At 46.1% G+C, this 14,201-nt stretch overlaps 1 protein-coding gene across 1 annotated transcript in view; it reads right to left on the bottom strand.

Annotated features, from left to right (window-relative positions):
- PHACTR3 (phosphatase and actin regulator 3) overlaps positions 1-14,201 on the bottom strand; it is a 55,582-nt gene that overhangs the window by 20,196 nt on the left and 21,185 nt on the right. Inside the window, exon 8 of the mRNA XM_026092013.1 lies at positions 9,522-9,675. Coding sequence (XP_025947798.1) covers positions 9,522-9,675 — 154 coding nt within the window. The remainder of the gene's footprint in view (positions 1-9,521; positions 9,676-14,201) is intronic.

Here is a 14,201-nt window from a genome sequence, read left to right as displayed (position 1 = left end):
GGCTGCAACAGAAAATCTTTGCGAGGTCTTTGTGTTCTTGGGAAAGGATTCAATTTTACCAAATCCCTGCCTCCTTACAGAGTAGCTTTCGCTCTGCCGAGTGACTCCTGGCACRTGGGGGAGCAAAGCGGAGCAAAGTCAGCTGGCAGTGACTCTTCATCAAAGCTAGGACAGGCCTTCTCTGGGTGCCAGCGATCTCCCATCATAGACTGTTTTTTGGGGCATTTCTAGCATGTTTTCTGTCCTGCGGCTGTGCACCGGGAGCCGGCAGGTAATGCTGCCTCTGAGCCCTGGGGTCTGTCACGTYGGAGGGGTTTTCCTGCACGTATTCGAGCAGCAAGAGAGACGAGTCCTTGCACATGTGGGGAAGGAGGGTGCGAGGCTCTGCCACGTGTCCRCCACACGTGAGCACCCTGGGGCAGAGCGAGGAGCAGGTCCTCCCACCGGGAGGAGGGGTCGGAGCTGCTCCCGCTTCCCTGGCTTCTGCCGGCTGAACCAGCCTGTGCAGAGGGGCTCCAAAGCAGGGAGGAGAGGAAAGACGTGCCACGACCAGCACTGTCCATCTATAATCGTCTTCTTCAGTTTAAGCCGTTACAGAGTCTTTCTAATACGGCATGGTTGATGGGAAACCACCCAAATGCCGTTTGACACAAGTGAATTTCTATCAGGTTTTGACACTTCTTCATTTCTCTGGATAAATAGCTGGGCATGGATTGATAAACCCGGGAGTCCTTTTTGGCCTGTTGATGTGTAGCGTGGGACAGCTAAAGAAAACCCAAGAGAATGAAGGTGCTTGCTAGGAAAGGGCATTCTCCTGAGCCTGAAGAGGTCAAGGGAAGAGTGCTAGCCACTTGGATGGTTTGTTCATCCTGAAAAACAGATAACGAAGTAAATTTGCCGTGCTCTGTGTTTGACCTAAGTAGCTTCTGAGCTACACAAGGAAGCAGGAACCCCCACAAGAACTGATTAGAGAGCTGCAGCTTGCCAGGTGGGCACAGGCAGTGGTATTGAGAGTCAGGTAGAACTACTTTAATAATTGATGGCTGTACAATATTTATTAAGCAGTGTTTGATTAAAAGCAAAGACCTTCTGTTCTGACCTGTTTTCACTCCTTCCCACTCCCTGTTTTCCACATATTTATTTTCTTCACTTTTCATCCTCTAGCCTTCCTTCCCTAAGGTACTTTCATAAAGGTAGAAACTGTTCTGGACTAACGCGGTTTTGCTATGTGAAAGCAGCAAGCCCAAGCCTCTGATTCCTGGGAGGAATTAAGGTCTTGTCTTTGAGTCTGAATGAGCCAGACTAACAGAGCCGTGCTCTGCGCAGCGGGAGGAGGAACGGGTAGGAAGTGTAACGGTGTTTGGACAGCCGGCACCTGTTTGGTGTTAACTGCAGTCTCCTTGGGTCACACGCGGTGAACCACTGGGTTTGGCCAGTCCTTGGAAGAGAGTCCAAAACCATGCCGGAGCGCTTCATGCAAAGGGGCAGAGGACTCTCATCTGACAGTAATGACCAATATATTGCTGTGATTTTAGCTGTATGCCCTCCAGCTCTGGTGCGTGCAGATGTGACCTTGCACAGGAAGCAAGCTTCGTCTTCTGTTTCCTTCCATTCACCAATCTAAAAGGCACATTAAAAATCTTATGGGAGAAGTGAGTTCTTACTGCTTAGGTATTCTGCGACCAATTCACAGCAACAGCTTTGGTGAAATTCATTTATGCCCAGTCTGCATATAAAGCTGCTTAGTTTAAAAAAAAAAAAAAAAAAAAGGCAATCAGACAGAAAGATCCTCCTCTCCACCCTTTTTATCTTCTTCTTCTTTGATTTAAAGTGCTGAGTCTGAAATTAGGTACATTAAGACTGAAAAACACGCAGCCAACTCCCCTTCTGGCTCTGATTTTGCTTACACCAGTCTGCAGTCTGTCAGATACAGACTGTCCATCCTGTATCTTGCTCCCATTTGAACTACACTGAATTACATTGAAGCAAGCGTTTGGCATTAAGTGCATAGAACATTTTCCTGAAATTCATGAACAGTGAAAAGCAAAAAGCCAAACCCTAAGTAATCTTAGCAACACAGTGACTGTCCCCACTGGTGGTGAGGGTCACCGCTGCGAATGCCTGAATCCCCACTGGACCCTTGGGGTATCAGCAGCTCACAGCTGCTCCAGCACCTTGTTCTGCCTAGAGGTCTTTTTCACAAAACAGCACAAACGGCCGTGATAACCAGAGCTCCTTACTTTGGTCTCTATTGATTAACCTCTGCAAATTAAATTAAATTATTTTCTTTCTGTAATTACTTGTCCTGCAGGCTCGAACTAGCTCGAGGACCTGAGTCATAATCCAGTGTAAGGTGAAGCATGACAGATTATTGGCTTTCTGCAGATTTWCATTTTGTTTTACGATTGGTTTGTTTTATCACTTTACAGGCCTACAGCCCAGATCTTCAGGCATAAGCATCTGAGCCTAAGCACATGGCGCTACTTGTAAGCAGATTGGCAGGGCAAAAGAAATGCACTTTTTTCTTCCCTAAAATATTTTTCCTTATCCCGTTACACTTGCTTTAGCAGTCTTCTTGCAAGTTTATTTATATAATTAGGCTSCCTTATGATATATTACAGCTTTCTGAACTCTGATCTTTTATTTCTAGTTTCTCATGTGCCCTTTACGCTAAAAGACCCATTTGAGGAATCGACTTTGTGTCCCAGAAAAGGCCCTGGATATTCCTGTCTGTGTTCACACCTGCTGCTCTGCTCTTCCCTTCCCTGCTGGGCGGTGACCTGCTGCCCTTGCCTTCACTGTGCCACGGGAAACGTTTGGCTGTGAATTCCCRGTCCTGGAGCCAGGGAAGTAGAGCAGAGCAGTGCACGGAGGTTGCCCCTTCCCCAGGAATCCCTCATCAGCCGTGGCTCCGTCAGGTGAAACTTCCTCGTCCCCAGGCAGAACTAACTGCGCCCTGCAATGACGCTTCCCCATGTCCGCGCCAAYTAAATACCCACTGTTTTTAACCATAGTTGCTTTTAACAATAATTGCATCCTTAGAGATGCAAGCCTGCACTGAAGGCAGGTTTTAGTCATGTGCCACAGTTAAAATAAACTAACGCACAAGACTAAATCCTCACTGTTGCAACCCTTTACAAATAAACTGTGTTCAAAAATGTTTGCCAAACACCTTGTGGGCTGGTCCAGCACAGCAAATTGCTCTTGGGGTTCAGCTGCAGGTTGCAGCTCTTGCCCAGGGGTGGYGGGGTGCTTGGTGGTTAATCGTGGGGAGGTTGGGCTGCCGTAGAGCTGCAAGCAACCCCTCGGGTCGGAGAGCCTCTGTCAGAGGGTCCCTTATGGCGACGYGCTCGCAGGGGGTTAGGTTTGCTGCAGGCTCACCAGGGATCGGCGTTAATGAAGCGCATTTTATTTTTGCAAAGRTAGTAGATGAAAGGGACCAAGGCCTGCCCTTCTCCAGAGCTCTCCGGCCCTTAAGAGGAAGGGGCAGCTTAGTCAAGGTCTGTCCCGTCATATGTACTTGAACCTCTTCTGATTTACTTGAGCTGCGCTGCAGCTCCCTTGCRCCTGAAAAGCACTGTAAACGGGAGTCTAAACTGGCTCATCGCTTGCAGAGCCGTGAACAAAACTGAACCTTCTCCCCTTCCCAATTTTTATCCTTGGAGACTGTCTCGGAGTAACGCAGGCAGCAGACACTGAACTGCCACCTTCTCGACTGCAAGGCCAGTGCCGTCTGTCACGGACTGGCTGCACAGCGGGGTTTGCAACGGTGTGTCGCTGCCTGCCACCAAGGAAGGACACGGGGAATATTAATGCCCGTGGGATCCAGGCATCTCGATCCTGAGGGCAGCCCTGAGAATCTCGGCCGTTGCTTGCACCGCCCCCCTTCCTCCAGCCCTTCCCCATCCCTCCTCCTCCTCCTCTCCCATTCAGCTTGACAAGCTGAGCCTGTAATGAAAGAAGGACAAAGCACACAAAAAAAAATCCCAAGCCAGCACCAGGTTTGAAAGCACTCGGGTGCTGTGCGAACTTAATAAAGTACAGCAGCCACAGGGAACACCCTGCAATACAGTAGCATCACATGCAAATCCACAACAGCAGCCCCTCAGCYGGAGCCGCTGCCGGCACCTCGTACTGGCGAGCGCAGAGCGACGAGAGCGGGAGACTCCCTCGGCTTACACACCCGCCTACGGAATTAAATCGTAGCTCTATATATAGCTCCTGTCACGTGCCGGGAGCTCAGGCTTCCGCAGACGCCCACGCTGCGCTCGCCGCCGTTATTTTTAGCAACAGCGGCAAGGTTACCTGGATGATTCCTGGCAAATAGGGAGGATGTGCACTAAATTGCACCCAGCTTATTAGTGGTGGCAGTGGATCTTTTTTTGTGCCTGCTCCTACCTTTCTGTCTCCGGAATAAGTCTGTCAAGTCTTCTCAGCCGGCCTGAAATTATGATCTGAAATGAGGGCAGATTCCTGATTTCTAGTTCAGCTGCCTGGAGTGGGAGTTTGAACATGGTCTGAGCTTCATCAGAAGGTCTCAGTAATGTCCAGGTGAATTTAGACCAGCCTCTGAACTGGACCCAGTTCAGTATCTACTTAATCTTGCCTGCATTAGGTTTCCTAGCAGTTTGGCCCCATTCTGATCAAAGCAAAACAAAATATTCACAGAATCACAGAATCGCTGAGGTTGGAAGGGACCCCTGGAGATCATCTAGTCCAACCCCCCTGCTCAAGCAGGGTCACCTAGAGCACGTTGCCCTGAAGTCCTGTGAATTCAGCCCAGTTTCCCAGTGATTTCTCCCTGTCTGAAAGCCAACGCCTTTCCAGTCAGCAAAGCGATGCTTTTGCAAGGAAGTCACCGGGGGCACGCAGTTCTGGGGACACGGGTCAGAGCTTTCGTTTTGCGGATAGGGGCAATTTTCCTCTGCGACTGCTCTGCGTGGAACCGTCACGCTTCACGCTTGTGGGCTGCAAATCTGAAGGGCAGTTTGCTTGGCCTTGCTCGGTGTGCTATGGCACTGCGGGCTTCCCGTTCTGGTGTGGGGGGCGCAAACCCGGCTCTAGTCTGGGTGCGCGTTTAGCGACAGCCGCCGTTTCCGGGCAGGTTAACTCGAATGCCTTTCCAGGAACCTCCGGGCAGCACTAGAACTACAGATTTCCAGATGTGGTAAAGTAATGTATAAAGATATCTCTTTCTTCAACTTACCCTGCCAAGAAATGTTGCCCCAGCACGACCCACTTAGCCATGCCAGGATTTTCAGTGTGGTAAAGCTCTATTTTAGGTATTTGAGTTTTGGTTCCTACGTCCGCAAAACTCTGTTGCTTGTCTTGTCTGGCTCCTTTTATGCCCACTTTTCTGCATCTGAATTCCTGTCTCCACAATCTCGAGTGCTGCTTAATGCATCGTGTCTACTTATGCAAATATCCAAGGAGGCGAAACCGAACATGAAGTGGAAATTGCAAGTATAATCTTTTCCCCAAGAATTCATGCTTTCACTGAAACATTAAGTAATAATGGAGTGTCTTTAACTGTGGTTCTACAAGACATGAGAAGTACCAGCCACCCAAGCAGTTCAAACATTAACTTTCTAAACAGTCAGGTATCTAAATCTAATTAACAACCTTTTCCTGCGTCACTCTCCAGTCTAGCAACTCTTTTACTCCTCCAGGTTTCAGTTTAAATCCCTTCTAGAACAAGGTGAGTCTGTAAGGCAGAACGCAGTTCTTGCAAGTAATCGTACTTGCAAATGTCTTTTCTGCCTCTTGACACAAAGAGCTCTCAATTTGCCGGATTCCATCRAGGGCTCATTATCTGCACTCCGCACATGCTAACGGGAAACGAGACCCGTCAGGAGCCTCGAGGATCCAAATCTCAGGTGTCTAATGCGCGGTGGGATACTGCAGGTGCAACTACGGCCCGGGGCGCTGGGGATGCAGGAATGAGCAAGGGAAAGTGCCATGGCCACGGGAAATCTGGGGAAATCAGGCGGAGTACTGCCGTTCGGGCTGGAGGAGGAGGAGGAGGAGGGAGATGTGCGTGTTGCCACGGCAACAAGGAGGCTAATTGGGCTGGAGCGCGAGGCTGGGAAATACATTTTTCAAAAGCAGCAGTGCAAATACACGAATACTCGATTCTGTACTCAAGCTGCTGTCAGTCAAAAATGAATCTGAAGCCAGTGGACATACACTGCTGTAAAGGTAGAATCAGGCTGAGAATATGTAGCAGCACTCCTTGCTTTCTCTTTTGGGGAGAAATGAGCAGGAAAGTGAAGAAAAAAAAAAGAGGGGTTTTAGCTTTGTTTTCATAACTGTTCATCAGCATGATAGCAGAGAGTTGGCTTTCTCACCAGATTCAAAACTACTGTCAAAATGTCTTACAACCAGAACTATTTAAAAAAATACAGTGGTTTTGAGAAAATGTTGTTCTTTTGTTCCCCATTTTTTTAAGTTATAGACACTGTTATTCAGTATCTTTTGCACATTATGTACGTCAGCACAGCTTTCCCTCCAGACTACAGAGCTAGGCTGTGTTAGCTGTGGGACTAAGGCAATTTGCTAGACAGCTGTAGACTTTCAAATCCCTACAAATGCTGTGTAAAATACTGATCTTGAAAATAACTGCCTGTTTACCTGCTATTCTTATACAGACAGCCATCAAATAACAACTCACTAATCTGCCCGTACGTTTTTCCCTCGTTGTGTGAGACGACAAGTCTATCAGCTAATGGTACGTGTGGATTTGTAGCTGTGCAGGCAAGTCCCGTTGCTGTTACCAAAGTGCCGCCAGTGCAGCAGTAACGGCAACGTGCGCCAATACGCACAGGCAGCAGCAAAACGAGAGAACAGGCTCTTCCACTGGATCCCAATTTCCTGGCAGTCCTTCCCACCTGCTGAACACTCGCCAGTAAGCTGCTTTATAAACTTTGTTGTTTTCACATTTAAAGAGAGATTAAGCTGCGCGAGTTCCAGGAAAATGAATGAATTAAAAGACCTCAAGATCTCTTCCAAGACTGTCACTCTTACCAGTCTGATTACATTTCCATGCTACTGCCAGGCTGTGCACTGAGCTGGGGCTCTGGGGTGGTCTGGGTATTGGGGCATGAGACCTTATCAATCCTAGTCACAGACTCTGGGGAGATATCTCTAGGCTTTGACTCCTTGGCCTTTACCAGTACCCATTTTCACTCTTTCTGGGCACATGATTGCTTTTCATTGTGTAAATATTTTCTTGCATGCATCCGCCACCTGAGTTTGTTTGCGTGGTCATGCTCTATTCTGGTGGATGAGTTAAGAGCTGAGCTGAGCTCTGCCAATGCACATATGTGCTGGAAGTTGTGTGGGAGATTGCTTCCAATCTGTTTTGCCATTCCAGGCTATTCCAGCACTCTCTGCACCGTCTGTTCCCCAAGATGTGCTGAACCTGCTGCGTTCTGCGATGGAGGAGTTAAATGAAAGCATGTCTTCCAGCACTTGCAACAAAGATGGCTTTTAGCCATCTTCCAGACATTACCAGTGAGACTAATAGCCAACATCACAGATTGTTCCATAAGACCGTAACAGACAGTATGAAGGTTACCTTCACTATATTGATCTATACACAGTATATATTTCCTAGCATCTAATGATCACCACCTCCTTTCTTCATCAGTAGAGCAGTTTCCTTCTTAAGTCACTGTACTAACACTTGACTTTAGGCAGACCTTCTATAAAAACATTTTCTATGCCCATTATTAAGCACATTAAATGGTAAACAAAGAGAAGGGGATAAAACCTGTAATTATGCTGCTTCAGGCTGCAATTCCATCRGACTTTTCAAATGAAGAAAAGTCAGACTGCACTGAAGTGAAATGTGACCTCCCAGGCAAAAAGAGGTGTGGCTGGGTAAGAGATAATCTTCTCACTCAGTGAATAAGCTGTGATGGTCCAACTTGGTTTAAGGATGCAATGGAGTGGAAACTATTTTTTTTGCTATTTTAGAACCATAAACTTATGAAGATATTGCACAGGCAATTGACTGGCCAGAATACTAGAATTAACAACATCGAAGTGCAGCTTGAAATATTTCCCTGAAAATGAGTATCTCAGGCTTGCAAGGTCAAGATGATAGAGATCATAAGTCAAGGTCGTGATACTTTCCTTCCTAAGATGAGGAGTATTCATGTGGTACATCTCTTATGACTTGCCCTCGCTGTAACTCTTGAAACCTAACATCAGTTGTAATGTGGTATTTTCTGCCTGTATGGGATGTACATATTTTTTTGTGACAGGGACTGTCATCGACTCTGTCTTGTGCAGTCGCTGGCACAATGGACTGTTCTCCTGTGGGCGTTAAGTGCTGCCATGCTACAAGGGATAAAGAACAGCGATCACCAAGACTGGAGGAAGGCGATTGCTCCATCTCCATCACCAGCATTGCAGGGGTGTCATGAAGTGCACCTGACATCCTGTTGGCTGCGTCCTGTTGGCAGCTCATTTCTTAGCTGAGGGCAAGCATGGTGATGGTGGTGATGTTCTCTTCAGTAAACGCTGGGCTTTCAGGATCTGTGCTCTGACCTGTATGCGTGCCTCTCATTCCCTGTCCTCTGAGGTGAAGTTTAATCAAATGCACACGTGAATGAGCTAGCCTAAATATCAATAAGTGTTTTTTTCAGAAGAGGCTTGAGCTATTTAATATTTTGTAAGTCTGGAAGATGAACTTCTGTTCATGTTTCCCAATTTGACTCTAAGCATTTTGGCAGCGAGCGATGCTCGCTGTCCCAGTGTGGGCAGGCACAGCACAGATTATTTAACAATCCACTTTGTCTCCTCTAAAATATTCATGTTTGCAGATTATCCAAATGCAGTTCTTAAAAGAAACACACTGAAAAAACAAACCATGCAGTCTGAGCCTCACTGTTACCTTAAATCTTTGCTTTAGGCTATACACCACAGTAATGCTATTTCTCACAGCTCTTCCCCGTCGCCCTGGTTACTGATCAAAACCAGACYGTCCCTGCCATCCCTGGACCTGGGCTTATGCTCAAGTGCGGGCAATGCTGCTGCAGTTACTTCTTCCTTAAAACAGAAACACGGCCACCGGTGCATATAGCACCTTCCCTTGTTAAAGTAGGGCTACACAGCTATAACAATTGCCTTCATCCTGAAATTCAGCTAGTGCTGATAAGGCTGCAAAATCAGGTTAATAAATAAAAAAAATTATTATTATTATTAAGTTAAAGCACTGGCCAGCTTGGAGGATCTCAATCTTAATTACCTCAGTGGAGCTGCAGGTAATTTTGGCAGAATTTTATCTCCTTTGATTTTTGTCTTGTTTTCCATTGAAATCAAGGGAATCCTGACTGAAGGATGAGTTAAGTTTTTTTTCATGTGACAGATCAACAGCTGAAAATGTGGTGTGTGAGGCTGCGCACAATTCAGTGCAGGAAATGGGCTTGGGGGTGGGAAGCTGTGTCTCGTCTGACAGTACACAGGGGACACTTCATTGTAAAGGCAGGTTCCTCCCTGCTCTTAGACAGACTTACTTTGAGAGTTTCATTTCAATTTGCTGCCGGATTTCCTGTCTTTCCTCATCTGTCCTCCTTGGGAAAATATTCCTGTCTTCCAGCTCCTGCTTGCTTGGTCTGTTTCGTAGTTTTACTGCCAGCAGTTCTTTCTTGCATTTTCTTGGCAAAGTACCTTGAAAAGAAAGATATTAGGAAGACAACTTCTAGATATGAAAAATGGAAATATGAAGAGTGGGAGAAAATACAGAATGACAGTGATCTGTATGAAAGTGTGCGATGAGCAGTTGTACGCATTGCTGTAAGTAGCGCTACGGTTGTGTTTGTGAACAGGGCTCGGGCGCAAAAGTGCTTACAAATGCAGAACGATCATATTCCTACGTGATCTTTGTCGTCTATTTTAAGCAAGTAGTGCTCTCAGGTGAAAGTTATTTGCAGCTGAGACATGGTTCACGCCACTAGTCTAGGAGTCAAAGGCTGTGCATCTTGCCCGAGTCCTCTGAGTGTCCCCACATCCCCAGCAATCTGCTTCCCGGAGCATTTAGTGATTCGTCTGCAGAGGGACTGAGCGACTCAGTGGCAGGAATAGCTGGGGTGTATGCACYTTCCCTTCTGGGTCACCAGGCATAATCAGGAATAGGTAACAGGAACAGAAGCAATCCAAGTGGTTGCCTGGCCTGTACATTTTTATATTTAAAAAAAAATCCACTCTGCTTTTAAAGCATTAAAAATTAGAAAATCAGAATTGTGAGCAGACGCAGTCTGTAAATAGCACTTAATGTGAGCCATTATGTATAACTACATCCCGTCCAGTGTGACAGGGTGACACAGGAGAATTTCATTTAGCAATAAACACTCTATTCTTGAAGACCATAGTATTCAAGAGTACTCTTCAAAAGCACAGCAAAGCATGGCATTCTATACTTTTTCTCTGAAGAGAGTAGGGGGACCCCAGTCCAAGGAACGAAAGGGAAGGCCAGCTTTGCTGGTGATGTCTAGGATGCTGGCAAGTTAATTTGGCACTCTGGCAAGGAGACACAAATACCTGTAGTGACTGCATGATCTCTTGTGTATTGTAAAACGTGCTAACACAGGCTTTAAGTTAAACAAGATAACCTAAAACATTGTCATTAGAAAAGAGGTGTCCGTAGGAGGATATGCAGCAACTGTTCTGAGTCTACTGCTTTTTGGTGGGCTGGATGCCGAGTCCTTGACGCTGCCCCCGCCGGTGACATCCTTTCGCCCTTGCCAGAGGGGATTGTGTTTGAGCCTAAGTGTTTCCATGTCTCTGGTGTGAGTCTTTAGACCTCAGAAGGCTAAACAAGTAAAAACTGGGCSCTTGAGCTTATACAACCATTTTACAGTGTGTTCAGACAGGTACACAATAAAATGGCTGTAAATGTAAACTGCTTACGGAGTCGAAATTCACCTTTATGTTCAAAGCAGCGAAATGTAAATTGAAAGACTGAAGTGAAGCCTTTATTTGCTGAGGGGTYGATTGCTTGTGGTAAGGGGGCCAGGGAGAAAAGGGAGGTGCTATTAAAATCGGTGAGCTTCTGAGTTATACATCTGTTAGGTTATCTAGTTGGCTGCAGTCTTCCAGCAGTCGTGTCACAGGTAGGTTGTAACAAGTAAATTTACACCAGGTCCCTGCAAGCCTCTACTGTGCTGTCCTCACCCCTTTTGATGTCCAGTCCAGAACTTCAGTGGAGTCTGAAAACTGTCTTTGCAGAGTAGCATCAGTCAGATGAGATGTAGATTGTTGTCAACATACACAAGAACTGCAGATAAATCTTTGTGTCCACTTGATCTTGGGAGCATGCTGTGTAACAGGAGTTTTTCTGTTTTGGTTCCTTTTTACCTTAAAGCTTTTTTAATATAATGTTTCACCTTTTCTAGAAAAGGTCACCTTGTTTTTAAAGAAAATGGCATTTAATTGGTATTTTTGTTTGGCATTTGAGATAGGATTAAAGTCTGTTTTTTAAGGATGCTCTGGAGGTTGGCAAGATACAAAATCCTAAATAGGATCTTGTTCCCAAATATTGGGGTTTTATTTGCTAGGGACTTGTGGGCCTATATTATCACTCTTAGTATTGATCTCAAATTTCTTTATGTAGAGGGGAGGGATCTATACTACATCCTCACATATGTGCTGGGGCAGAGAGAAGTTACAGTATCCCTGTGTGAGCTGGGGCAAGTCTCTTCATAGTTGCAGTGGCTTAAAATTAGACTTTTTAGAAGCTATAATCAACTCAAAACCCTGCTTAGAGTCTGAAAGCTCTGGCCTTGTTTAGCACCTTCCTCCTAAAGCTTTCAAAGACTGTTGCAAACATTAATTTAATTAAACTTCACAGCCCTCTCTGAAGCAGTAAGTATACATCTAACCGATGGGTAAAAGAAGTTAAGTCATTTGGCTGATGCCACACAGAGCCTTCTGCTCACTGAATGTATGACTCTATCAAGAACATTTGGATCCCTAAGCTGTGGGGCTGCGGCTCTGTCAAGGTTTTTCAAGCCTTCWCCCCACCGGGAGTGGGGACAGGGTGGGTGTTTGCAATGCTCGAGCTATATAGCACACAGATGAACCAAATTCCTTCTGGAAGCCATCTGAGGCACATCTGGGGCTAGCAGACTCCTGGGTATCCCTGAACATGTGCTCATTTTCACACAGGAATTTTAAACAGGCAGTAAGAGGAATTTGGTCGTGTCGAGAGATTGCTGCAGAGAAATTGCACATGCACAGGAAGCCCAGGGTCTCCCGAACACRATAGCCTGACCGCCCTTGTGCTGGCCACCTGCGTAAAACATTTGCAGCCAGTTCAGRGTGTCCTGGTTGCACAGAAAGCAATACGTGTATACACCATACAGCACATGCACATGTTTCTGTCCAGAATTCCTCAGAAGGAAACAAGGGAGCTCTACACATGCACACCACTCCTCTTTTTTTGGAGATGTGCCCTAAAGGGTCATTCTCCYGGTCACCAGTAACAGCTAAGGTAGAAGCACGCAGGCCTATCCCTGCTCCCTTCAGGCTCTTATAAACTACCTGCCATGCCATACTATACCCGTTCTTTGAATTTTGGGAGGGCTACTGGAGTCACAGAGATTATGTGCTCGGATGAGGTCAGGCCTCCTTTTCTGCTCTCCTTCATCTCGTTGAAGGCCAGCTGAAACTGGTGCTCTGCAGATAAAAGACTGGACCTTTTTGTAACAAGTCAGGTTTTGAACCTGATGTGGAAACATTGGCTTAAACCAGCTTAGCGTCAGYCCTAGAGGCTTGTATTTCAAAATGAGGTGGAACAATGCAATATTTTGCTCAAAACTAAAATTAAGCTACTCTTCAGGGCTCTGACTACTCCCAGGTTGCTCTGCTGCACACTTCGARAGAGTCCACTACTTTGTGAAATTGAAAACACAAATCATATCTGAAAAATCAAACTTTAACCCAAATCCTGCTGTTGTATTAAAGGAGCAGAGAGCATACCACGCACTCCGATAAGCTGTACTCGCTTCGTCCAGATGTCTGGATTTCTGAAAGGCTTRTGCTATAGCCACTCCCATGGTCCATATGCACTGTGCACTGATTAATCTTTAGGGTATTTCACCAAATAAAAATGCAAGAGATCTGGATTAAGCTGATCTGCTAGTCTAAGGAGCCATCCCCAGTGCCTAATCGATTGGGTTAATTCCTGAAAAATAGTATCTGCCTGACCAAGTGAAAGGAGGGAGATGATGTTACCCCTGCAGGAAGACATGTCAGGAAACACTGTGTAACTGGTCCGTTGTCATCTTGACTGGCCCACTGGTGGCCAATTCTGTTACCCCACCTCMTGCAAAAGCACATACCCGATGCTTTAGAATAAAAATAAATAAATGAAAACAGAGATTTGGGGGAAATAAAGCCCCAAACTAGTTTTTGCCAGGTCCTTTGTCAGCAGCTAGAGGCAAATTCCTTCATGATCATTAACTCAGTGTGACATGTACCTGAAAATACCCTTATTTTCTTCCTAGGAGTTAATTTCCTGGTCAGTAAGACAGTGCTTGTCTGCCCTGTGACCAAGCTAGTTCAGGCAGGATCTTGGCTGTGGCCTATTGCACGGTTTATGGCAGCTCAGCTAGGTCAAAAACAAGTGCTTTGAAATTTTTCACCATTTTCCWGTTTGGTCTGCAAGTTCATGACAAAAGTTCCTGTTTTAATTCAGTTGGATCCTGACATTTAATTTCCTGCTTGTTTATATTCTGTCTGTCAAGCAGAAGACAAATCCTAATACTGCACGCTGATGGAAAGAACCAGCTCGCACTAATTATCAGTCCTGGGCTACATTCTAGTTATCCTGTGTTTTCCTTCTGTTTTGAGCAGTGTCAGATAATGATCTGTTGAGCAGGGCACTAATGTAGGGCTTGGAAAGCCGAGGTGCAATTCTTGGCTTTCTCCAGAATTGCCGGTGACCCTTATCAAGTCACATCATCTCCTGTACCAGTGGGACTGACAGCGCACGGCAGCGACGGCAAAGGCGGTGGCCTGCTGAGGCACTACGCTAATCATCTAACAACTTTGGATGAATGGATAGGATTTTTTTCCCCATCCATTGTTGCAAAACAACCCAGTTTTTTAAACCAGGAAGAAGCTGGAGCTTTGGGGGGAATTATTCYGGTGCTAGCTCGGTCACTACTGCATCTCGCTCGCTCCCTTCTGAAATA

Source organism: Apteryx rowi, unplaced genomic scaffold, assembly GCF_003343035.1.
Source record: "Apteryx rowi isolate R43461 unplaced genomic scaffold, aptRow1 scaffold_0, whole genome shotgun sequence".
Lineage (NCBI taxonomy): Eukaryota > Metazoa > Chordata > Aves > Apterygiformes > Apterygidae > Apteryx > Apteryx rowi.
This window is presented reverse-complemented; position numbering and strand designations above follow the sequence as displayed.